Source organism: Neodiprion fabricii, chromosome 7, assembly GCF_021155785.1.
Source record: "Neodiprion fabricii isolate iyNeoFabr1 chromosome 7, iyNeoFabr1.1, whole genome shotgun sequence".
NCBI lineage: Eukaryota > Metazoa > Arthropoda > Insecta > Hymenoptera > Diprionidae > Neodiprion > Neodiprion fabricii.
The window spans coordinates 1,757,969-1,783,266 of record NC_060245.1 but is presented as its reverse complement, the minus strand read 5'-3'; the positions used below and the strand labels follow the sequence as shown (position 1 = coordinate 1,783,266).

The following is a 25,298-nucleotide window of genomic DNA, read 5'->3' as shown; positions in this document are numbered from 1 at the left end:
AGATCGATTCTGTGGAAGATAAAAAGGAAAAAAAAAAAAAAAAAAAAAATCACAACGCGTATACGAGGAATTCGTGACCAAAGCATCGGAGAACTTTTTCCAGAGACTCCGCGTCTCCGCATCTCCGCAACGCATTTTGGGGGTTGATTACACCCCGGTTCCTTTCTCTACGGCTTTACTTACTCGAGAGTCGGTCCGAAATAAAGAGAGGCTTGCGCCTCTCTTAAATATTACAATACGGAGGCTGCGGGTGGGTTGAAGTGGAGTGAGAGAGAGAGAGAGAGAGAGAGAGAGCGAGCTTCCGAGTGGGTCAGAGGCACCCGTGGGGCAGAGATTCTCGTCTGAAAGTTTCGGAGAGCAGGAATTGTTGAACGGCGCACAGAGTCAAATAAATAAGGGGTGAAAGCCGGGCGGCCTGAATGCAGGCGAAACGAGGCGAGGCGACGCTAAGTAGAAGTTGTAAAAGCAGCAGGGAACGGTGTGTATTGATTTCGGAAAAAATTTCACCAGACTTTGTTAGTACCTCGTGACTTTCGGATCAAGAAAAATCAACGCTTTTCCGATCAGGCCCCGCGACCAGGCCCTGACGGGGAAACCCGACTGGGCCCCAGTCGGGAATCCCCAACAGATCCCGATTACCGATGTTTTTCTTTAAAATCGGGGTATGGGAATAAATTTGAACGACGTGTGAATTTTTCTTTGGAAAAATTTGTTACTCGTATAATCGAAACGAGGTAAGAAATATTACGGAAGAGCTTTTCACGACCGGCACGATTATCCGCCAGGTTTAATTACCAGCGAAAGCCAAAGGAACAAAAGAACGTTCCCACCCTCTTCGCTTCTCCGCTTTTTATCTCTTTACGGTGCTGAGGTTGGCTGGTCCGAATTACAAACGTCCGTAAAACGGTGGTTTTTTTTTTTTTTTTTTCCCCCCCGCCCCCTCATTTCGCCGCTGAGAGCAGTCGGATTATCCCGACGCGACGTGTACGTATCACTATTTGACGTCGTTGGAATTTGCCGGAGGCAAGGCAACGTGCGCCAGATCAAAGGTTCCGGGATGGTGGGTGAATACGCGAAAGCTCAAGCTCGAGCTCAATCTTTGCCACCCATCCGGTAGAATGATTCCAAGAATTCCCTTCGAGACTTGTGTTTTCGATGGAAATGGTCCTGCTTGGCAAAGATGCGAAGAAAATTCGCGACTTAAATACATGCAAGAAGATTCTCATTGCGAGATTGCTTTCGTACCGTTAGTTTTTTTTTTTTTTTTTTTTTAAACTACTCTGAAAATTATGAAAATCACATTTCGCGAGATCTCGAAGTTTATTTCAAACGATTTCGACACGTTTTGATTCCGATTTGTGGGGATGAAATTTTTTTTCCAACCAAAGGAGGTATATTAATTTTCGAACGATGTAATTAAATTAGCTATTCGAATCTGACGCGTATTTCGAGCAATTGCGATAATTCCGTGTAAGATTTCGGTGATTGATTCACTTCGCGAAATCTTCGCGTCGTGAAGTTTTAATTACCCTTTTTTTTTCTCTTCCGTTTCTCCCGCTGCTCATTATTAATCGTCTCCGGACTACAAATAGCGATGATAAACGAGTCGAATCATCAACGCCGCGAAACGAGAACCGCGTTGATATGCTCAATAATTAATTATCACGCATCGAGAATGGCGTAAAGGATACGGAAAAGGTGATTCTGACATGCGATACAACGCGTGTCAGAAGCCTCTCGACGCGTGAATGCGTCCGACGACAAATCGAAGGGAATGAAAACCGATATTCCGAATGCAGACTGCATCGGAGACTTGCATCGATTTTTAAATTCTATCCAACGGATATGCAACAAGATAATAAATAACACTTTTGAGAAGCAAAATCGTGTTCAATACGCAATTGAATCGTCAATTTTTTTTTTTCAACCCTCACACTTTCCTTTCCCGTAATTCTGTCATCGATCACGATTCGCACAGATTCTGGGTTTACAAATTTCCATCATTTCAACGAATATCCCCGAGTGAATTTCCATCAAGATAAATCTACGCCTTGTACGTTTTATAATTTGTATCCTTGTGTATAATCTGACGTTTAAGTAAGGATCCTTCATTTTCTTATCTCTCACGCGTACAACACTCGGGTTAAAAAGCACACGCCTTCGCGTTTCAAGCGCAGCACCGACAAGTGTCTGGTCTAGCTGTATAAATACACCTATCACGCGCACGGTATGTGTATAGGTATATCCTAGGAGGTAGGAGGGTGAAAACCACCTTGCGGTTAGCCGTAATATTAAACAAATTTATCTGCGCGATGTAATCTATTGCCCTCGGCGGTTTTGCATACATATGGTATAATATAATACATATATGTATATAAATATACGTATATACCGTGTGTAATAAACGTATACTCGACGAGGGGAAAAAGCAAGAGAGAGAAAGAAAAATTACGAAAACAACTAAAACGGATTGAAATTTCTCGTCGAAAATTCTAATTAGGGGTGTGAATTTTTTTCTTATTATCATTATTATTTTGTTTTTTTTTTCAATTCTCCTTCAACTTTCCGCAAGTTTTCGAATTCAGTTTTAATCGTGCGTTCGTGAGAACAGAAGAAGAAGAAGAAGAAAAAAAAAAAAGTTACACGCCGACCTATCGGATCGAGAATCGAATCGGGTTTTGCACACGTAACGCCGCACGTAATTCGCGTCGATCCGATATGTGTGGGAGATAAGAATATTACAGGATCGGATTGCCGGAGGTGAAATAAGGGATTAGATTAAAATCATAGCGTGGAATAAGGGCGGGGATCGGTTTTCGAGTCGGATATAAGGTCAGGAATCGCTGCCGGGTCGGGGATTCGATTTGTAAATTTACGGTGCCTGTAGCTTAAAAGCTCGCGAAACTGAAGCTCGCGATCCAGATCCAGATCCCACGGGCTCTCGACTTCTCGAGCCTCTGCAATGTCAGGGAAATTGCATTATTTCCCATCCTGCGCTAAACTCCTCCTCCTCTCCTCTCGCGCCTCGCGTGCTCTGCAGGCGGGACTTTCGATGCCTACAGGGCATTCCCCGCCAATTTCAAGCTCAAGTTTTTCCACCGAGGTTCGAAGGGTTTAGGAAAAAACATTTTTAATACCAACAATTTCAGATTCTTTAATATCGCTGTTTCGAAGTTCCGCGACTTTGCATCACCTGACGATTTTGAAAGTCTGCACTTTTGACATCACGCGATAGTGAAACCTTCGGACCTTCAGATTTCGATATTCTTTGACTCTGTGACTCAGCATTTTTGCGATTTTAAGACTGCGTGATTCAACGGTTTTAAAAGTCTCAAATTTTGATATCTCGCAACACTGAAACTGAGATTTTTGCAATTCTAAGACGTCGCAATAAATATTACATGATTTTGCAGCCCGTTAAGATGTAACACTTTCTTAAATGATTCCCAAAGTTTGACATTCCTCGATCTGATGAATCATAAATTTATACACCATGTTAAAGTTGGCACTTATTTCGCAATTTTAAAATTGGTTTAAATTCGCTAAACTGTAAAAAAAAAAAGACATTCAAATTTAAAAATTTTACTCCCTTCAAAGTCATTGTGAGAATAAGTAAAAAATGCGTTGCTAATTTCAATCCCGTTAAATTTACAACAGCAAAGTGAAAAAAAGATCTCGAGTTCCGATCGCGTTTGTAGCCGGTGAATAATATTGTCACGGAATTCGGCATACGTGAGGCAGAGGTGAAATATCGTAATACAAGGGTTGCGTAGAACGTAAGAACGCCTCCTCGTCCCCCGAAAGCAGGAGAAGAGTTACATTTTGTAGGCTGGCTCGTAAACCGTTTATTACGTTTCCCACTAGCGAGTAGAGAGCGCTAGAAAACGCTTTTCACCGAACGCTCGGCACATAACCTTTTCCACTTCCAGTTCCTCCGTCTCTCCGTCTTTTTTTTTCACCTCCCTTCCGACCTTCGCGACGTTTTTCGCGCCCCACATACCCGTGCGAAAAAATTATACACGAATATGCCCACTTTTGCGAATTCAGCTCGACGCTACGATCCGCAAAAATTTAAACGCAAATGTCGCAACCCTCGAGTGAAATGAAAAATATTAGGAGGATAGGATGGAGGAAAAGAGAAAAAAAAAAAACAAGAAATGGCCGAAGGAGTAAAGAAATTGGTACAGAAAAAATAAACAAATAAAAGAAGGAAAACCTCGCGTAGTTGAGAATATCTTCAACAGGGAATTTTTACATTCCGACAAATTCTTTTTCTTCAACTCTTTGTGCGTCTACTTTCTGCAAATATTTGAAAAGAGTTTGTATCGCGCGAAGAGGAAAATATTACTGGAATGTGAAAAAAAAAAAAAAATTAAATGAAAAACACGAATTTCTTAGAAAAAAAAAACCAGTTCGAATTTGGTGGGGAGGGGCACGTCCTTATTACAATTTGTACCGTGAGATAGATTTTGATTGAAAAATGCAATTTGAAAATGATTAAATTCTCATCACAAATTACACGGTTAAAAAAAAAAATCGATTTGTATTTTATTTTCTGGTGATTATAAAATACAGCGTAATTCGTATTTCCTTATTCCCAATTACGAAATGCAACGTTACTTGAATGTTTTTTAGTACTAATCAAGAAATGTAACGTAATTTCTACATATCCAGGTTTTTTTCTACTTAATTGCAATTAGTAAAAAAAGTAATTCTTGTCATCACGAAATACAATGTAATCACTATTTCATCCGTTCTAATTGCAAAACGAGAATCTAATTTCTATTTTTTTTTTCTCTTCCAACTGTACACGATACCCAAAAATGTGTTTTGTATTTCGAGTATACGAGGCATAAATTCAATTACAAATTACAAAAACAATTTCTATCTTCTCGTCGTCTTAACGTTACACTGCTATAATTCATTATCACTTACGTCCCTTGCTCTGGGACTGTTTTTGAAGGGTGGGTGGTGGTGGATAGTGTGGGGGGGGGGGGGGGGGGGGAAGTCATACAATAAGTAAGACTGTCAGATAATTAGGAGCGAACGTCGAGGCGTCACTCGGTCGGTTGTCGCGTGTCGAGACGTTTTAATTGTAGGGGTAGTCGTCGGTTGGGGGATGATTTTGTGATGGCGTGAGTCGGAGAGGGAGGGAGGGAGGGAGGCACTTGTGCGTTGGCGTGATCATCAATCATCCATAATACGACGTTTTCTAAGCCGGGCGTCGGAAGGAAATCCCCCCCCCCCCCCCCGCCCTGGTCGTCCTGCCCTCGTGAACGCTCCCCGCGCCCTTTTCCCGCAGCCTTGCTTTCTCACCCCCGCAGAGAGGTTATACGTACGTACATACATATATATGCCGGTGACGATAGTAGTCGAAGACCACCGAGAGTCGAGGATTTCCAGATTGCCGGGTCAAAGATTAAGGCCATTTCACCTCCCCCCCTCTCCCTCCGGGGGGAGGGGGTTGTAACGAGGGTGAAGAAGCCGATAGGGGGGAGGGGGGGGGGGGGGAGGAAGGAAGGGAAAAAAGGTGAAATATAATATGAAGAAGTGGAAACGACGCGAGAGAGAAGATCGCTATGGAGTATATATTTCATTCCGCACGGCCCTGTCTTTTTCTACTCAAACGACAATTTTATATCCAATTTTTCTCTCCCAACCCCCCGTTTTTTTTTTTTTTTCATACAACTTTTTTTTCCTCTCGTTTTTCCGTTTCAGTGTCTCCTCTTTTTCCCTTTTCGCGACTCCCTTTTTTTTTCGTCTCTTCTTTCAAGCGAGAGTTCGGAGAATGATACGTCTCGTACAGATTTGTGGTAAAAAAAAAAAAAAAAAAAAACACACACACCAGAAACGTCGAAACGTTTTGTAGTCAGAAAAAAGTACGTTGTCGAATGAAAATTTTTGTAAAATTCCATTTTTATGTTTTATTCTCTCACAGATTTCTCTTCGTATACCTTTAAATTCTATATCCCTCAATTTTTTGAGTTCAAGTTTCATTGACCGCGGTATGAACATCAGAAGAAAAAACAAAATTAAATCGAAAATCTTGGCACCAAAAAAGATGTCAATTTTGTTGAAAGGTTCGAAATAAATCATATTTAAAGAGTAAATTTGATTCAATTACATGAAATTCGGTACAGCTTGGAAACAAAAAAAAAAAAATAAATAAAAATTCAAATATTTGAAAAGAAAATAAACTATACGGAACATAACTTTCAGCACTTTGAGTAGAAGAAGAAAAATGAGGTAAAAATAATTTTTCGCATCTACGAATTCAATCTTTGTGATTTTTTTTCTTTTCCCCGTCACGTTAGCCAATTTCCGTACCGTTGTACCTTATTGCCGCTGTTAATTTTTTTTTTTTCCTTTTTCTTTTTTTCATCGCTCTTCCACCCCAGCTGCACGACGGTTGAAAACGCGGTGGATGAAAACTATAGAAACAAGGGGTACAAGCGTACGGATAGTAAATCCTCGATGGAATAATACACGTAGATCTGCCCGCATCTGTCTTTAGCTGCGTAGATAAAACACATCCAGTCAGCCAGCCAGAGAAAAAAACGTGCAGCCAGAGAAAGGGGGGGAAAAAGAGAGAAAGAGAGAAAGAGTGGGAGGGTGCGAGGCGCGGCAAAGATGGTAGATTGGTTGAGTTATGGTTTGAATTAACCGCAGCTTCATGCCAGAATTTATAGGGGACGTTAAAAATCTAATGTATTACCTATATACCCAGCGGCAACGAACCAACCAACTAAAAGGGGGGGTTTCACGTCGCATTACGATCGAGAAAAATATCGTGGCCGTTGTTCGCTTCCGCGGGCCGAGCGGAGCGCCGTCGAGGCGGGTAAAATCGTTCGAGTGTACAAAATTTGCCGATGTTTAACCCCCGGCCCTCCGCGTTTTCTACGCCTCCCTGAACCACCGCCGTAAATCAAAGCCGTGTCAAACTATGAGGAAAACGCGGTTTTATCTCGCAGAGAATTGAGATAAGATGTACAACAGAGAGAGAGAGAGAGAGGATTGAGAAAAATGATTGTTTCTTTTCGAATTTGTTTTATTTTATTTGGAGGGGGAAGCTTGTGGTTTTTTCTTTTTTTTTTGATTGTTTTTTTAAGACTTGCGAAGAATCGATTCGTTCTCTCCCTTGCAGGACAAAAATGTTATTCGTTATTTTTGAATTTTGCCTTTCTTGGACTTGACGATTTTCAAAAACCGATCACCGTCTATCGTAGTTGTTTCGATTCGGACATTTTTTTTTTTGATTTTATAACCATTTTGCTACAATTTGAAATTGAAATTCCGCGTTTAGTGACGTAAATTTATTACTGCAGAAAATTGTTCGGCGAATAAAACGAGTTTACCAGAATCAGCCCGGGCCAAGAACGAAAAAATAAAAAATAAAAAAACAAACGCAACAAAGTGTTTGGACTTGGAATCGATTGTAGGCGTTTTAAAATTCATCCTCGACGTTTTAACCCATAGATGCGAACCTTGCAGCGGATTGTCCGATTCAGGGGTACTTTTCAACCCTTACAGTAGTTTTTATGACTTTTTCGATCCGACTCGCGGCTCGTCCGTATGGAGAGAGAAGATGATAAAGGAAATACGTGAGAGAATTTCACCGGTAATTCCGCGAGTCTTGGTTCGTCCGTCAGAAGCGGTTTGTATTATTCGAGCGACGCGTTTATGCCCAGCAATTTAGCGCCCCCGAGGCGCGGGGAATTAAGTCCTAACCCCAACCAAACCCCGCGAAACCCTCGCAACCGCGATACAGACATTCGTTCCAACTTTATTACGAACACGCACGTCGATTACGAATGTGTGCGAATATTACAAATTATCACGTTTCCGCGTTATGACGAGTGATATTATCCTCGCCGGTCATTATCGGGCGTTAATATCGCCGCACGCGGCTCTCTAATTATATACATATATGTTAATATGTATACCTCACGTATACGTGCGTAATTCAACCTTCCCCGTTTCGGAGAAATATAATCCAACCCGACGTAACAGCTGATATGCGGAAACGAGGGATCGAAAAATGTGGAATACGAAAAAAAAACAATTCTCCACTTTGTTCCGAAAACTTATACAAACTTTCTTTTTACCGTTCATCGTGTTTTATGATGTGAGAAAGATATTGGTTTCGGTGAGAAACCTTTTTCTCTAATTACCACGAATTTCGAACGCCCGGAATCAGAAGAACAGGTTTTAAAAAAAATTTCGCAATAATATCAGAAACGGCTGAATGAGATAATTCAAAACTTGCAGGGTTTTCCAATCAGATAATTTGAATTTCCGCTTCAATCGGAAATAAATCGATTTTTAATGTTTTACCGACAAACTTGTACTTTTTCTAAACAAACGATTATGGTTATCCCAGTTTATATATTCACTTTTAAAAAGATGTCTAAATTTTTATTTCTCAGAATTTTCTTTAATCTAATTTTTCTTTCAAATCTTTTTCATTCGATCGTCCAATCCTACCAGTTACAGATTTTTTACCCGACCGTCTTCGAGATCATCGCGGAAGTTAGTCGATCGGACCGACGGACTCTTCCCTTTTCACCGGAACGAAAAGCGTCGCGAAAAAACTGTTTTTCCAGTCATCGTTTCATGTTTACTGACAATGAATGCAACAAAACAATATCTTCAATTCTTACGCATAAATATGGTACACGTCTTACGCAAATATCTAAGGTTTCTCCTTCTTTTTTTTCCACATTTTTCTTTTACGGTTTCCTTTTTTACATTTCTTTTCCGTCGTCACGCTCGTTATTTTTTTCCGTTACTTGTGTATAGTCGAAGAATATAAGGAACGTTTTTCCTAAAACGGGCGGCACGGCAACGTCGTGATTTTAATATTCAGGAAACGTTTGTACAGAAACGTCGTCGAGGAAGGATTTCGGGAAGGGGATGCTGCCGGTTATTGGAGAAAATTTACCGACAAACGACATTGTGAATATTTCAAAGGAGGGCATTCGTCGAGTTTCATGAGGTTTCACTGTTTGCTTCGCTCTTCTTTTTTTCTCCTTATTACTCGCCTCTTTATTCTAATCCTTATTTCGTTTTTCCAGAGAGAAAGAGAGAAGTAGAGAGAAATAAACGAGAAGAAAAAACTAAAAGACGCTCATGTTAATCCACATTAATCTATAATATCCGAGCTTATTTTCACCCCATTTGGTAATAATTACCTAACCTTAATCGCGGTATAATTTATTAGTTTACAATCTGCCTCGCAGCCTATTATTATTCCATTAAGTGTATAACTTTGGAAAATATGCGATAAATCTTTCAAATTTCAAATACTTACGAGTGGTCAGGATTTAGAAAAAAATTATACAACTGTAAATCGCATGGCAAAAAATATGAATAAAATAAAAGGCATCAAAAATTGCAACCTTAAAAAGAGGTTCGTCTTATTTGGAATCTGTATCCTGTAATTTTTGTCCGCCATTATCCGCATTTCGTATAATAATCTCTCAATCTTGTTTACAATATATAATTAAAGAGGTCGAGTAATTGATATTTATATTTCATTAAATCGTGGTCGATTGACCTTTTCCTTTGACACAAACATAAAAAATAAAAACGCACGATCTTTGACGCGTTAAACCGACTTAACGTACCTTGGCAACCGCGTAGGTAGGCATATGTATCCCCATATAACGCGGTCATGCCCTGATTTCCACCTGACCGTAAAGGGTTCGTAGTAATATATTCGAAAGGAATTTTCAACCTGATATTCTTGCGACGTGGCGCGGGTTAAAATGTCGACGGAAATGATAACGCGATGATAAAACCAGGAACGGATAAGAATATAATAAAATCAAAGTGACGAAGAAATGGAAAAAACAAAACATCTGCGATAAAATAAAACTAATCGACGGATTGATCTTTTCATAGTTATAATCCGGACTAAGAAATAGGCTAAGAATATATCTACCGATAAATATTACAATAATATATAAAAGTGTAATTCGTTATTCTCTGCAAAGTTTTTTTGCTGGATAGAGAGAAAGAAAGACAGAGAGAAAGAGAGAGAGAGAGAAACTGTGATAATTAGCAATGATTGAAAGGGAGTCCTCCCCTCCTTCCGTTCCGTCGTATAAATTACAAGTTTGAAGCCGCGTTGATATAATATTCCGGGATTGTCCTCGTCGGCAAAGAGTTTCGGGGTTCAATTACGAACGTATGCTTCGAATTGGCTTAAAACTATTTGAGGCGCATACATTTTTCACGATGCTCGTTTAAAAATTCGGATCACATCTGACAAATTTTTAACATTCGAAATGACGAATCTAATGAATCCAATGAAAGCGAATACGATCAATTTTTATATTTTCACTCCGCCATATTGGATTAGCTATTTTGAATTTTGAAATTCTGACTTTGGATTCGTTTTCAGCTACCTAAAAAATTCCCGAGTAACAAGTTTCAAGCGAATCGCTTTTTTATAAGTTACTTTCGTTCTTTCGAGTCGGTAAAAATTTTATTTCGTCCTTTTCTTTTTTTGTTCGTCATTCTCTGTTTTTTCCTCGTGGTATAAAATGTTATTGTATAAAATAAAAGACAGTTTTTTCACTATGACCAAAAAACTTCCAGACTTATTTATCGAACTGTTATTTGTTTGTTTATTTTTTTTTATTCGCGTTACGTGGAAGAAATGAAAATTTCACATACGTTGCAGAAAAATGGCCAAAGTCGAGGAATTTCAATGTTGAAAAACGACAAAGTGACGGATTTGCAGATCGAAATTCATCCGGTGTATATAAAATCCCGTAAAATGGGAGAGTAAATATTTTCAACTCACGTGTATATCGGAACTCCGTCGTCGTTTTTGTACCAAAGCACCATGTGGAGTTTGTCGTGTATCGGCGGTGATATGTCGCATGATAATTCGACGTTCTGACCCTCGACGCTCGTAACGTCGACCAGGGGTGCTGAAATACAGAAAAAAAAGGATGCGTGAGTTTATTGACGTACTTGTAGGTAAGAAACTTATCCTGATTTTGAGAAAAAAAATTAATATTTTACGAAATGTCATGAAACAATCGTCATTCTCATCATCGTCGTCGTCATTATTCTTGCCGTTAAGACGATAGTGTTGAAGTAAATAATAATAAACAAAAAAAAAAAAGAAAAGAATTTGATTCCATCACTTTTTCTACTCTCACAATTCTTTTCGTTTCTCCTTCAATTTTCGATATTTTTTTATTAAAAGTTACATCGTTCTTCTCTCCTTTCAAAGTGTCAAAATGTTTATAAAACAATCGTTATCGTCGAAATTGATCGTCAATTAGGTAAACGAGAAAGTGGAGAAAAATTTTACTCTCCTCGAAATTGATGGTAAAAAATGAGTCGAGAAAGCTTCTCTTTTCGACTCGTTTAATCTACAAGAAAGCAAAAAGCTTCGGACTGTTCGACACGAGACGCGGATGCTCGACAATGAAACCCAAGTTTTTCTCTTTTATTCTCCTCGCCGTTCGTGCCTCATCATTGCGAAGCTTTTTATTTAATTATCTCGATTGTTTTCCGAACTTTTCTCACACTCTCGTGCTTACCCACAATATGGCTAAGGATGGAAGAAACGAAGGAAGAATCGAGAGAATGGAAATTTTTTTGAAACTCACAGGATTTTACAATCGCATCAACGGCATGAAAAATTTCCATTTCCCGTTTAATTTAAGCTTCCGGTTCTAACGGAAATAAATCAATTTTCAATTCTTTATCGACTAGAATATAATTTTTCCTCCTTATCACTTTTACACTTTTTCCAGTTTATATGTTTATTTTAAAAAATATGCGCAAACTGTTTCTTCGGCTGGTTTTTCTTTTAATCAATCACGCCCAAGTTCTGGTTTTTTGAAAATAAGAAAAAAGACCATCACCTAATATTAAATATAAAAACAATTTTTAATTACACTTAATGTATAGTTATTTTACATCGTTAATATCGTCTTTAAAACGCGTGAGGGAAATGAGATTTGTTTTTTTTTTTGTTTTTTCCACTTTTGTTTTTAAACTTGTAGCCGGCCACGCGTGGCAAAAGGGTATAATTGATTTCTAGCGTTGAATGAAGCAGGGTGAAAAATAATATATGCAAAAATATTTAAAAGGATCGTTGAATAACAAATTTCGAATGCCTGCAGTCGGTGAAAATATTCTGCTACCGCTGCTGCTGCTGCTGCTGCTTTTACACGCTTACACGCTTAGGTGGAAAATTATCGAGAATCGTGAATAACTGCAGCTGTAAATATACGCACGCGTATGAAATATTTCGAAAAGGAGAACGGAAGGAGCTGAAAAAATGAATAAATAGAACGAAAAAATCACCGATACGTTTCGAGTAAAATATGCAAAATAAAATAAAAAAAACAAAAAAAAGAAGTGAAAAAAATAAAATATCGACGTATAAATATTACAAACCCGCCACGCTGGCAATGCTCGCGTATAAATATAATAGATAGATGAATCGTATACGTATGATGTTTCATATTTCAAACGTTGAAAGATTGGATGAAAGAATAAAAACGGGTAGGGAAAAAGGGGGAAAAATTCCAAGAAGAGATGAAGAACGAAGAGGAAAAATAAAAATGGAAAAAAAAAAAAAAAAAACCAGGGGGATGAAAAATATTTCCGCAATCGTACGCAGATATATTGCAAGTTACGCGTGTGCAACGATATTCCGAATATATACGATCGTGCGGAGATGAATTTTTAATTCCTTTCTCGAAATTTCTCCACGGCAGAAACGTGAGAGACGATTAATTGTAATAATAATGATGAAGAAAGTGAAAACAAAAAAAAAAGAAAACAAAACCACCCCCTCCGTCCGAAAAAAATTAAACAACGAGAAAGAAGAGAAAAAAGAAAAAAAGAGGGCAGCGAAGCAAAATGTAAAAACAAAAAATAAAAAAAAAACAAAAAAAAAAAAAAACAAAAGGAGAAAAAAAGAACGAAAGTTAAATAAAGAATTCCAAAAGGCCGGGCATTTTAAGCTAATTAAATCCGATTTGTATTCGTCACTCGCACACGTCGTGGCTTTTCTCCTCCTTTCTCACTTTGTCTCTCTCTCTCTCTTTCTCTCTCTTTCTTTTTCCGTGCCGGTAGTCGTTGGATGATAAAATTTAATTATTCAAGTCCAGTAGGTGACAGGTTTCTGCCTGTTTTTTTCTCCGTTCTCTGCCTGTTTGTTCTCCGTTGCCATTTTGTTTATTTGTTGAATTTTTTTGTTTTTTATTTTTTCACTTTAATTCCATTCGGCAAAGGAAGTTTCGCCTCATCGTTATATACGATTCAACTGGTGCGACGATAATGGAAACAAAAAAAAAAATTTCGAGTATTCGGCCGAAGAATTTTTCTTACTTCAAATTTCGCCCGCTCCTTGTTTCATGACACAGATACTTTTGAAATACATAACGCGTACAGAAAGATCGCATACCTACTAGATTAACTCTTTCAGCCACGCAATCACAGTTTTTTTGAGTTTTTTGTTTTTTTTTTCGGCACAGAAGTCGAAATAAAATGCAGGATTTTTCATGCGATAAGAGGAAGGAAAAAAAAAATAAATAAACAAAAACAAGAGACAAAAGGGTGCCACTTTTTTTTTATAGTGGCTTCTGTGGCTGAAAAGGATCAAAAAACGAAAAACTTGCTGCTCGGCAGTGTACAAGGGTGAATATTTTTTTTTTGTTTCTTATTGAAAAATCTTGGACATGAAAAACTTCCCGTACGACGCGCGAAATCCGACCTTCGGAAAAAATGAGAAAGGGTTTGAATTTTTTTGCCAGTGTAGCAGTCACCCTGTCTCTCTCTCTCTCTCTCTCTCTCTCTATGTATATATATATATATATATATATATATATATATACACACATATATAATATAGGTATATAAGCGTTATTCGAAAGGGTCCGGTGTTGGAAAAAAAAAAAAAAAAGTTATGCAATAACTTCGGAGGCCTCGAAATATGAGGAAAATAATGGAGACGTAGGTTGGCGCCCGTGTCGAAGGGGTATATGACGGTTACGTCGAGGGATGGGAGAGGGCTAAAGGACCAAAGGGCTAAAAGGACTCGGGGAAAAATCGGTACGGAAAGGCTGCGCGCAGACCCGATTCGGAAGTCCAATTTCTTCGCAAATTCCGGATAGGCAATTCAAAAGAACGAGCGAGGTTCGATTCGAGGATTTTCCGAAGGCTGTGTGCCTGCATGCGGGGGTGAATCGGGGGCGAGGTGACGGCGATTCTAAATCGCGATCCTATATATGTATGTATATATATGTATATGTATGTATGTATATATATAAGGATCCAACGGACCGTCTAAAGGTACCAAAACCCCTCCTCGCCCCTTCATCCCACCTCCATTTCGCATCGGCTAGCTGCGTCAGGTTTAGATGACGCGAAGAAGTCGGGTTTGATTTGGTTTGGTTTGGTAGAAAGAAGAACTCAAGTAAGAGGATTCGGGGGGACGGTAACGAAATCAGGATATCGAAGTAATACTTTTTTTTGTTTCTTTTTAAACTTTTCATCACTTTTGACGATGTTGGACGAGTAGTGGATTCGATTCGAAATCACGCTTTTTTAAATTCAAAAAATTTTTACGTTTAAAGATTTCGTCGTACTTCAAGCGAATTTGTTCGAATTTGATTGAACGCATGACGCTCGAAGTAAGTTTTCACGATTTGAAGTAGTTACCTAAACATTTACCACGACGTCGAGCGAAGGTTCTAACAAATTGAAAACAAACACGAAGCTTGTGTGGAATGAACGCATTCGTGATTTCGAGCGAAAGTGATAGCCAAGCCCTGGATTTCTAACGAAGAAACGGAGATTGAATGATTCACCGAATAAGCTTGGTGGAAAGTATTTCACCGGACAGTCGAGTTAACGGATCGATTCCGGTAAGGCTGCCCGTATCAAAGCCGGCAATTAATTACCGCGACAATTAATAACGGCTACCCTCGCGGCATGAGTAGTAGTGACGTTATATTAAGCCGGATGAGAATCCATCTTGACCATAACGAGGGTGTGAGCCGTGTAAGTGAACGCCCGGAGTACACCTACATCAACCTGTCCTAAAAGCCAACAGGTGTGTCTAGTCGAGGTTGGTCGAAACGGAAGGACGAGAAGCTAATTAATTGTCAAAAATTAGATATCGTTTGTAAGAATTCCAATTTTTTACCAATCTGGTATCTCAACAAACCTACCCAATGAACTGAAAATATTATGCATGTGTAAGTACAGTGATGCAAACCAGTATTCGCATTTTGTTGAACCAAAAAAAAAAAACAATACACGCATTAGTTTGACGACGAACTTTTGTTATAAAAAGTTTGATATCATTTTACATCTTTTTGTACACGAGTCTTATTTTACCAGATTGAGGTTAGTTACGTTAATTTAACGAAATGTTGAAACTAGAATCATTATTTTCGGAATTGAGAAACGACTTTGACGGAGTTCAATTTCCGATATCTGAATACATTTTCCTTTTTAAAAATTAATTACTCAATTTGAGACGATCCTACAGTAGCGAAATGACGATTTTTCGATCAGTTAATAACGATTAATGATATTTGGAAATACACGTTATAATTATCATTATCATTATTGTTGTTACTGTCGTTATTATTCGTTGAACGATCAATTCCCCTCTCACGATTCTCCAACCTTTTCGTTGCATGTTTTCTTAATTTCACTCCTTTCGGCGAATCGGAGTAAGCCTGTATTCGCAACGCGTCTGCATAAAAATTAGCATACACTCACTATTTATTGCGCAGCCGTGTGGCGGGATATAAATAATATTTAAGCGGCCCTCTTTATCATATAAACGCGGGCGAGCCTAATGGCGCTCATTTGAATCCCTGTTTTTCCCTCCTCGCCGACCTCCTCCACCCCCCCTTATTCCACCCCCGTTCTTAATGGGCTTAGTAAAGTCGAGAAAACATGCCACACACTTCCGACCGTTTACCACCGGCTCCCTAGGGTTGCTCGCTTTTTTTCCCCCAACAATACTCGGAGGTCGAGACGGGGAAAAATGAGCCGGTAAAAACGAAACGGTAAAGTCGTCGCGAAGGAAGGAAGGAAAGGAGGATGAAAAATTCACCAATTACCATCTTTGCTTTGCTTCGCTTCGCTCGAGCAACGCTCGATAATTGTATCAACAAACGTGGATAAATATTTCGTGCTTTACCGATCCTCGATCCGAACCGACGAAGTAGATCGAAGCTGACCTCGGCCGTAAACACGATGCGTATTGCAAAGAGACGAGTAGAAATGACGGGGGAATTGGGACTGATTTATCGATATGCGAGAAGGGTGAAATAATTGACGCAGAATGCGAGCCCCGCCACTTGTTGTTGAAACAACAACGGTCCTCCTAACCGAGTATAAGAGGAGCGAAGCACTCGACTGTCGACCCTAAACAACCAAGTGCCAGAATACCGCTGGCCAAAACTTGAAGAGCCGAGCTAATTCGTTCCATTTGCCAAGCGATGTGCAGTTGCCTCTCGGCTGGTGGAGAAACACCTGATTAAACCGAAACTGTGCATTGACCCTCGGCTAAAAGTCCATTTCGACTCAACGTTAAAACTGCCAGAGTAATCCAAAATATAATAACTATGAAAGGGTTATATACTGGGTCGGGATTTGTCAAAAATCCATTTTTTTTTTTTTTTTTTTTGATTAGCTGCTTCCGGATATCGGTCGTAGCAGTTTTAAATATCATTATTTTGACAGCAAAAAACAATTTTTATATCAACAAATTGAAATGTCTCGTCATTTTCGGCCTCCCGACTAGATTATATAACCCCTAAAAGCATTTCTCAGACTTGTGTGTAATTTTTTTCATCACCGTCGACTGTTGGTTAACGATAACTGTGTAAACTCTGAACTTGACGATGCATTTTCTATTATTCTTCGTCTCCTTTCAGTTTGTCCGATGTCCCCCGACTCCTCATCTGTTTCAATTTATCGCATGCGGTAAAAAGCGCTTAGAGATACAGGGTTGAACTTCCTCCAACCCAGCCGACATGCTCAGCTGGTACATCGTAAAGGATAAAACGTCACGTCGTTTAACTCTGGCCGACTATGCACTTAGGAGATTGCCGTTCAACCCGGTCGCAATTAGAGAACAAAGTATATATACGGCGGGTTTTATACACCTTCAAAAGTGTTCAACTCCGTGATCGGTCATTCGTAGTTTTTACATAACCATTGGCGACCTAGTCTACCCGTTGGTTGTACCCATGGGTGCAAGGAAACAAGATCTGTTGGCCACCAGCATGACGGTATTTATATTTAACTACGATTCTCGTTACCACGTGACCATGATTATATCGTGCTTAAAAATCAATCCATAGTGAACTGAGAAACAGGACACTTGGATGGCATTCCGAGAGATCGAAGCGACTCGCTGCAGCTTCTTGGCTTCCGCACTTCTCTCTCTCCCTCTCTCTCTCTCTAGGGAAAAGCTAATGAAAATGTGAAGTGGCACGGAAGAATATTAGCCGGTCACTGGCTCCAAGATGCTGGTCCGACTCTGTTTCATCCGGTTTAACTCGAACGGACACAACCCAACGACCACTCGCATTTTCTCATCTTCCCAGACTTTCTCATCCGTCATTTCATGCTTTTTGCATCCAGGCTTTGCCGAGTTACAGACTGGCTGCCTCTTCGTTCGGTCAGCAAAAATTTTCATAAAAATCCCTCGAGCCCGGCATCAGCCTGACTGTCTGCGAAAGATATCACCGCCGTAAGGCTAGTTTGAATTTACTGCAAAGTAGACACTGCAACACCGCTGCAACAACGCAACGAGAAAATCGAGCTTGCGGAAACTTTGCGGAAAGTTTTACCAAGGCGTGCGTACCAATCCAGTTCGTGTTAAAACCGGGTTGTTCACCAGCTGTTGTCGCATCGCGTCGAGTAGTTTTTCTCTCGTCTTCCATTCCTGCTCTTTGCTCTTTACTTTTTGCGCCTCCGAGTGTTATCTCGTTTTATTATAATCTTGAGTTTTCTCTCGTACGGCGTAAACTCGATGGTAGGTATCCACCGCAAGGTGGTACCATAAACCAAGGCTTGCGAGATTAATTAAAACATTAAGAGGAAACAATGCAGTTCCCTCGGCTTAGAAACACATCCCAGTAACACAATGCTGTGATCCCACCCTTCGTCTACCGTCTTCAATCGGCTCGTAAAACAAACTTTCGGCAGGCAGACCGTCGTCGCTCCTCGAGTAAGCGATCGCACTTTCCCCGCTTCTCCATTTTCCTCCCCTCCCTTCTCATCCAGCCGCCGCTCAACTTTGGCTCATCAAAAAGTTTTCAACACCGAGGTCGGGTGGGTAGGTGGTGCGTCGGAGTGACTAAATAATTTTCAAAAATCACAACCACCGAGTCACCGCTCGTGTAAGCCTATCTCTCTGTACTTGCGTGTGCGTCGGACACTTATATTCCACATTGCTCCCGGCAAATTTCAGGGAACATAATTAACCCGACTCTCGAGTTCCTCGCGATTTAAGATGGCTCGTTTTATTATTATTTGCGTCCCCCAGGACACTCGCGAAATATTCCAAAGCAAAAGAAAAAAAGAGAAACGTCTCTTTCCGTTTTCTCTTCAACTTAACGAAAGGACCTCTAAAGATCGCGCGATAACTCATCGTGGCAAGGGACGATAAAATCAGGACGAATTTATCGCCGGGTAGTAATAAATTGTGTCAAAAAGAGAGGGGAAAAAAAACAAAGTAAAAAAACAAATTCGTCCCGCGAAATGAATAATCACAGCTTATGCCTTGCGCTTTGACATTGCGACAGCGGTGGGATGCGTGCGTAAGCTTCAACGATTAGCTTCGTTCATCGTCCGGACGAATATCGTTGGGATTGTTTTTTTCACTCGCGTCGTTAGGACGGAGGCGGTATTGTGTTAGTTTAGCCACGACGACGTTGAGCGTCGCGACGGCGAAGCGACGCGGTGAGTTACGGAAAACGGAACCAAGGACGCGGCCACTTCCGTTTGTAATACAACTCCGGCGTACAATGGGTCACAATGGGCAAGGGTGCCTCACGGGAGGCCCAACCTTCCCTTGCACGACCGTTTCTGCGCTCAAACTCGCGTTTCGCGTATACGTTATACAATAAATACCTGCACCCAGTCCATTTTCTCACCCGGAAATTCTCAGGGAAGCAGAAAGCTCAGCGGTAGGTATTGGAATTTAGCTTATATTTATGTGGGAATGAAACTCTTCGCCCGGTGAGTCCTGGGTCCGGATAAGCGAGCAGACCGATTTTACGACCGGGTTTTCACCCTTGCCGATTCGGAAATTCGATATTGCTATTATCAAACCTTTTTGCCTTTTTGCTTATTCTGTCGGGTGAAGAGTTCTCATCTCACCGGGAAATATTTCAAAGTCTATCTTACTTGTCTTAACCCTTTCACTCGCACAAATATACGCTACCTATGTATATTTCGATGCTGAATGCGAATCTGATGTCGAAAATTTAATAAAACTAAAAATAACACCTAAAACGGGGTGAAAACGGGGTGAATTATCAATATTGTTTTAGACAGTCTTCTTTAATGAGAACCACGTGCATGAAAATACGTGTTTTTTTTTTTGCGTACGTTTATTCGTAACAATTATAAAATATTATGGATTCTCTGAAAAACCCTAGTCATTCCAAAGTTTCAGTATTTCTTTTACCTGAAAATGCAAATGAATTCTGGACTTTGCATGGAATATAAAGGAAGCGACAAAAAAAAAGAAAGAGAAGAAAAAGGGTACCACCATGGAGGCTTCTGTAACTGAAAGGTTTAATGTTTTAACTGCGGCGAGACGTATAAAAATTTAACTTTGGATTTGTCCGTTCCTTGTTTTACGGATTTGCAAGTGTCACTCGGTTTTCGAATTTATCGCCTTGAAATTCGAATATAACAACGACGTAATTGCTTGGATTGTATTTGGAATAGGGTTGATAACGGAGATGGCTGATAATTCATCTATATGTACACAAATGTATATATATGGATTAATTACGTGATACAACAAACGGGTAATGAAATTAATTGGTGAGTAAGAAAATAACTTTCCAGCTCCGTGTAAGTGAGCAAAGTTTTAAACAATAATTATCAACTCTCTCTCTCTCTCTCTCTCTCTCTCTCTCTCTTGCTCTCGTCGGGTAACTAATCCAAAGAAACGTGAATTTATATTTCAAACTGGCTTCAGCAGCTCTCCTCTCCTCTCTCTCACTCTCTCTCTCCCTCTCTTTCTCACGTTTTCATTCCTTGGCTGGGCAAATCTTTACTACGAAGGGGATTCGAGAGGGCGGGATGAAGTTGTTTAAATTTTCATAATACAGATTTCACCTAAATTACTCTGCGGGAATTAGTGGGTTGTAGAGAGGGCGGAGGAAAAGCTCTGGTACACGGGCCCTGAACCTCTATATATATATACACTTTCGTAAGATAAGCTTTTAGTATATTTGCTTGCCCTCAGCTGCGTGGCCTCGGCTAAAGAGATAGCAAATATAACAAGACGCGGAGAAACGATGATAACTATAAGAACAACAAAGAGAAAACGAGAAGAGAGCAATGATAATCAAAGCCACACATCGTGTGACGGAAGAAATCGAAATCGGATTGAACTGTGCTGTGAACATTCACGAGTAAGAAAATCATCGTCAATGTCATTTTATCTCAACGCGTGTGAAAAAAAACGAATTTCAAAATATAGAGGCAGACGGAGAAAGTCAAGCTTCGATTATAGGCGGCGCACTGATTAAAAGCCGTGAATGAATAATTTCTCATCCGGTACTGCGGTTAATTCATTTCATTACACCCATAATCCATCGTGCAATTAATACCGACCGAATATCCGCTGAAATCCCGTTTCTATATGATAACAGAACATCGGTTGGATATGTGAAAATTTATATCGGGTATATTTTGGACCTCGAGCAATCAATTCCCGTTCACTCTGATTAAGGATATACTGGCTATAAATTCTCAACCAAAAGCGAGACTCGTCGACGATATTAAATACTTTGCGATTAGAGAAGAATTCCAAAAAAATCAACCGCAATAAAAACGATAAGGAAATCAAACTTGAATAATAATAATTCCCAAAAGTTATCAATAAATTGTTTGAACGAAAATGAAAGTTTAAAAATAGTGAGTAAATTCTTCAAAAATTCATGTGTATTCGTAGAAATCAACGAATTTATTTTCCACGTCAAGAAAAAACATTCCCCAAAAATGTTTCAAACAATATTTTGTTTATTATTTTCTGGTTAATTTTTTCCGATTTGTATCTCATCATAAATTATTCAACATCGTCGACGAGGCTCAATTTTCGCTCGGAATGTGACTGCTCACAGTTCTGACTGTCAGAAGTCATCGAGTTAAAAATAAAAATCTGTGAAAAGACCAAAGTTATTTGTTTTATCCGTTCCATTCAACCAGCTGAAAGAAAATCGGGCGGCAACTTTTAGTGCTTCGAATCGAAACACCTGCTTTAACCGATGTGGAACGTCTAAAATCGGATCCCAAGGAGCGAAGGGAGAAAATTGTAAACTCGCGTGATGAAAACGATAAAGAAACAGCGCTAGACCCGGTTTCCAACTGTTCGGACCCGAACGGGCGAATGACACGCCGTCGATCTCTTCGTGTTTCGTTATGCCAAGTTGAAAACGAGCCGCGCTAATCAAATGATCGATTCGCTGCGCTTATCGCGGCGCCGAGTTGAAAAAAACGACTTTCAGCGTTTCTACTCGGAGTTGGAAAAAGTCCCTGGAATCATTTCCACCGAAATTGCGAGACTGGATTTAGCCGTGGGACCCAATCAAGGGCCTGATCCGTTCGTCGGGTGGATTAGAATCTAATCAAGAAAGCGAGTCGCCGAATCGGTGACGAATCCCAAGTCTCTCTCGCTAAAGGGCGCCCGCCCTTCGTCATTCTCCCATCATCCGACCTGCGTTCACTCGCAAAACTGAATCCAGAAGCCTAGAGGAAGTGTCGACCCTGTCAAACCCTACTCCGCAAACGGGTAAAGAGTAAACGTCCGACTTTGACAAACTCTTACGAGAAACTGGGCAACAAACCCTCGCGAAATCTCGTTGTTCGAGCTCGCAGCCAATCAACAAACTTAACCAATCCCGGCTTCTACGTTACTGAACGATGTCGTAGACTGAGCTGAACAGAAATCGGAATCCTACGACGTACCGAAGACTGATGTTTAGAATTTTTTAAAGATTTTTTCATCCCTGACAAGTGTTCGATACGATTTTTGAACATTTTTTATATCGCTATTTTTATTTCTGGACCGAATTCTGTTGTAGCTTATTAGATTTGGGGGGCCAACTTGGCCTGTGATACCAAAATCAAAGTTTGGAAGTTGAAATTTCAATCTGCGGATCGGATAGAGTGGATAAAAATGTGGAAATTATTGATTCGGATCGTGAAATCTGTCGTGAGAAATTTGGTATTGAGCCGAAATCAGCTTCACGGATGTGTAACTCGAGCGAAAGGCAGAGGGGGGAAAGAGATGGGGAATACTGGAAAAAAAGAGGGAATCTCCTATTAGGGAAGAAGAACGTGCCGGTTAGCCGGGCGCAGCTAAGCGGGTTAGCTGCAAAACCTTTCGAAATCGAGAACCAGCGGCTCCGAACGTTAAGTCTAGAATGATAGCTTCTAATTTCTCCACTTTAGTCGACGCCTCTCCCTTTCCGGGCAAAAAACTTTCTAATACCTTCCGTCGTCGCCCGGTGAAAGCAACTCAACCTTCTCGACCTAAAGCTTTTTGCGTCACAGTTTCGGCGTCCTTGCTCGCTTATCGTATTATACCAAAATGACGGATTTGGGTCTGGCTCTAAACCGCAAGGGTGTTCCATTTTCGACTAATTGAAATTTTACATCTTCGCTCGACGTATTCGTTCGTCTTACTTGCCACGGTATTAAATTCGCGTGTTTTTTTTTTCTTTTCTTGTTCACATCGATTTTCGATTTCACGTCTTGTTTCGGAATGAAAAATGATAAACGGTAAAATAATTGTTCATAAAATCTACCGTGTCCCAATATTTGAAACCCTGTTAATATAATTGAAAAAAAAAGAAGCAGAGACATATAAAAGAAAAATAGATCACGATTGATCTAAATCCGTTTAAAAATAATTTCGGCAACGTGATTGAGAAAATAAAACGACGATAAGGCGAAGGTAGAAAATCAAATTGCTAATATGTATAACAGAGAACATAATCGTGGGGTGGAAGGGCGGTGTGAACAGGTTTTACACAGGGGATGAAAAAGAGGGATGTGAAAAGTTTTTCAATATTTCCTCTCGTAATTTTTCGCTTAAAAAATTTAAAAAAAAATTATTTCATTATCCTTGTGAAATTTACCTCCAAACAAATAACCGTGCGTATATTTTTCTATCTGGCTGTAGGTTTTATTCATTTTTTTTTCCTTAATATTATCTCCATCCTTTACATATGAGACTTTCCACGCCAACTCGGTAAACGGTTGACCGTGACGTTTTTTACTTTCATCAATAATTTTTTAAACGTTAATACGAACCCTGAAAAGCCTCCAAGAATTTAAAAATTTTTTTTCAATCACTCGTCTTTACCCTACGATTTTTTAAACCCAATTTCCAATCATACAAATGGATTTTTATGAAACAAGAAAAAAAACGTTAGGTTTCCGAAATTAAACATTTCACGCAAGATTCGGAGCGGGACCCAATCGTTTTATATTTTTTCAAATCATTTTTCTATTCTTTTGATAGTTTTTTTCTATTTTCATACGTTAATGGAGGAGTTATTGAAAAAATTTGCAAAAAATTCTCGAAACCTTTTCAGGGTTCGTACTCTGACTGAGAAAAAAGTTGTCGGTGAAATGAAAAAAAATGTCACGGTCAAACGCTTACCGAGTTGGCGTGGTAAGCCCCATGTATACATACATATATAATCAACTCTCGGAATATTCCGTTCGGAAACAAACCCGGCAATATGGTAAGAGAAACGGCAGACGTGTAGATACCATAGCAGTAAACTTCGCATCTAAACTTTCGCCGAGAGCTTTCTCTCGCTCTTTTCGCAAGCGTGACTTATCCGAGTGAAAAATTTACTCAAACAACTTTTGCCATGGTTCGCGCTCCATTAAGTGGCTCAACAAGTGCGGCGGCACAAACCCCAAACCCCAAAACCCCAAACCCCTTCTGCAGACACTGATGGTGACAGAAAAGCAACTCGCACCGCACGTTTTCTCGTTCGTCATCGTTTTCCACCCATTTCTTCGTATTCGGATGATCGTGTTTTTTCGTTTTTTTCTTCATTCATCATGTGAATGATTAAAACTGTGTTTGATTCGGAATAATGGATTTGAAAAATTTTTTACCACCAGCTTTGAAGAGAAACAAGCGAGTTTAGTATCGCGGCATTGCCCACAGCAGCAGTACAGGATTGGTCAGTTTTTCAGCCGAATATAGGCTGAGCTTTCAGCTTCGGGCAAGGGCTTTGATCTCTGCAGGGCGAATGTCAAAAGCCAAAATTTCAAAAGATTCCGGGGCAGGTGGACCAGGAGAAAACGGGGGGGGGGGGTTAAACCCTTGGCTTAATAAAAACGCGGATCCCTCTCTTTTCGTCAGAAATATTTCCCTGATAATAATCATATTTATCAAAAATTATGGGAACGAGATTCAATACCGAAAAAATAGAAAACAACAAATTTTTTTGTCCTTCCACTTCCCACGCTTAAGACACTCGGTTGATCCATGAATTTTATTAGGAAATATTGCACTAAGCTGTGGGCTTAATTTAAGATGGGTAAAAAACGGACCTGTTCAGAAGTACGTACCGGGACCAAAAAAAAAAAAAAATCGCAGAGAATTTTCCAAAAAAGAAAAATTAAGGTCAATTTATCCTCTTTGAAACACCGCTTGAGAAATTTGATTATCTTTATTTTTGAGTCAGCTATCTAACTTCAAGCAAGGCAAGAAATTTTGCCTTATGTACCCAAACTATTGGCCGTCGGTGTGTACGCAGACATTTTTCCTTTACATCGGTTTGACAAAACTTTATTTTTTTTCCCCCAGCATGAAACGACGTAGAAAGAGCAGCAGGGAGAAAAATCGGAAAGTGGGACCGGGTTGATTTTATCTCGGGGTAAAAATTCATTCAAGAATTACGGACGACGGGTTTCCGGGATTTCGCATCGGTTCGTTGTGATTTGCGAATTTCAATTCTAACTACGCAGGTCGGGTACACACGAGTCAAGAGTCTCGCCCCTCCCTCCCTCCTCAACCCTCA

General features: G+C 39.9%; 1 protein-coding gene across 7 annotated transcripts in view; it reads right to left on the bottom strand.

The window, feature by feature from the left end:
* LOC124186107 (nephrin) overlaps positions 1-25,298 on the bottom strand; it is a 154,534-nt gene that overhangs the window by 68,326 nt on the left and 60,910 nt on the right. For all 7 annotated transcript variants that reach the window (XR_006871560.1, XM_046577508.1, XM_046577504.1 and 4 more), the window contains exon 2: positions 10,811-10,940. Coding sequence is in view for 6 of the 7 variants with exons in the window: in XM_046577508.1 (XP_046433464.1) it covers positions 10,811-10,940 (130 nt within the window). In the remaining variant the exon portion in view is untranslated. The remainder of the gene's footprint in view (positions 1-10,810; positions 10,941-25,298) is intronic.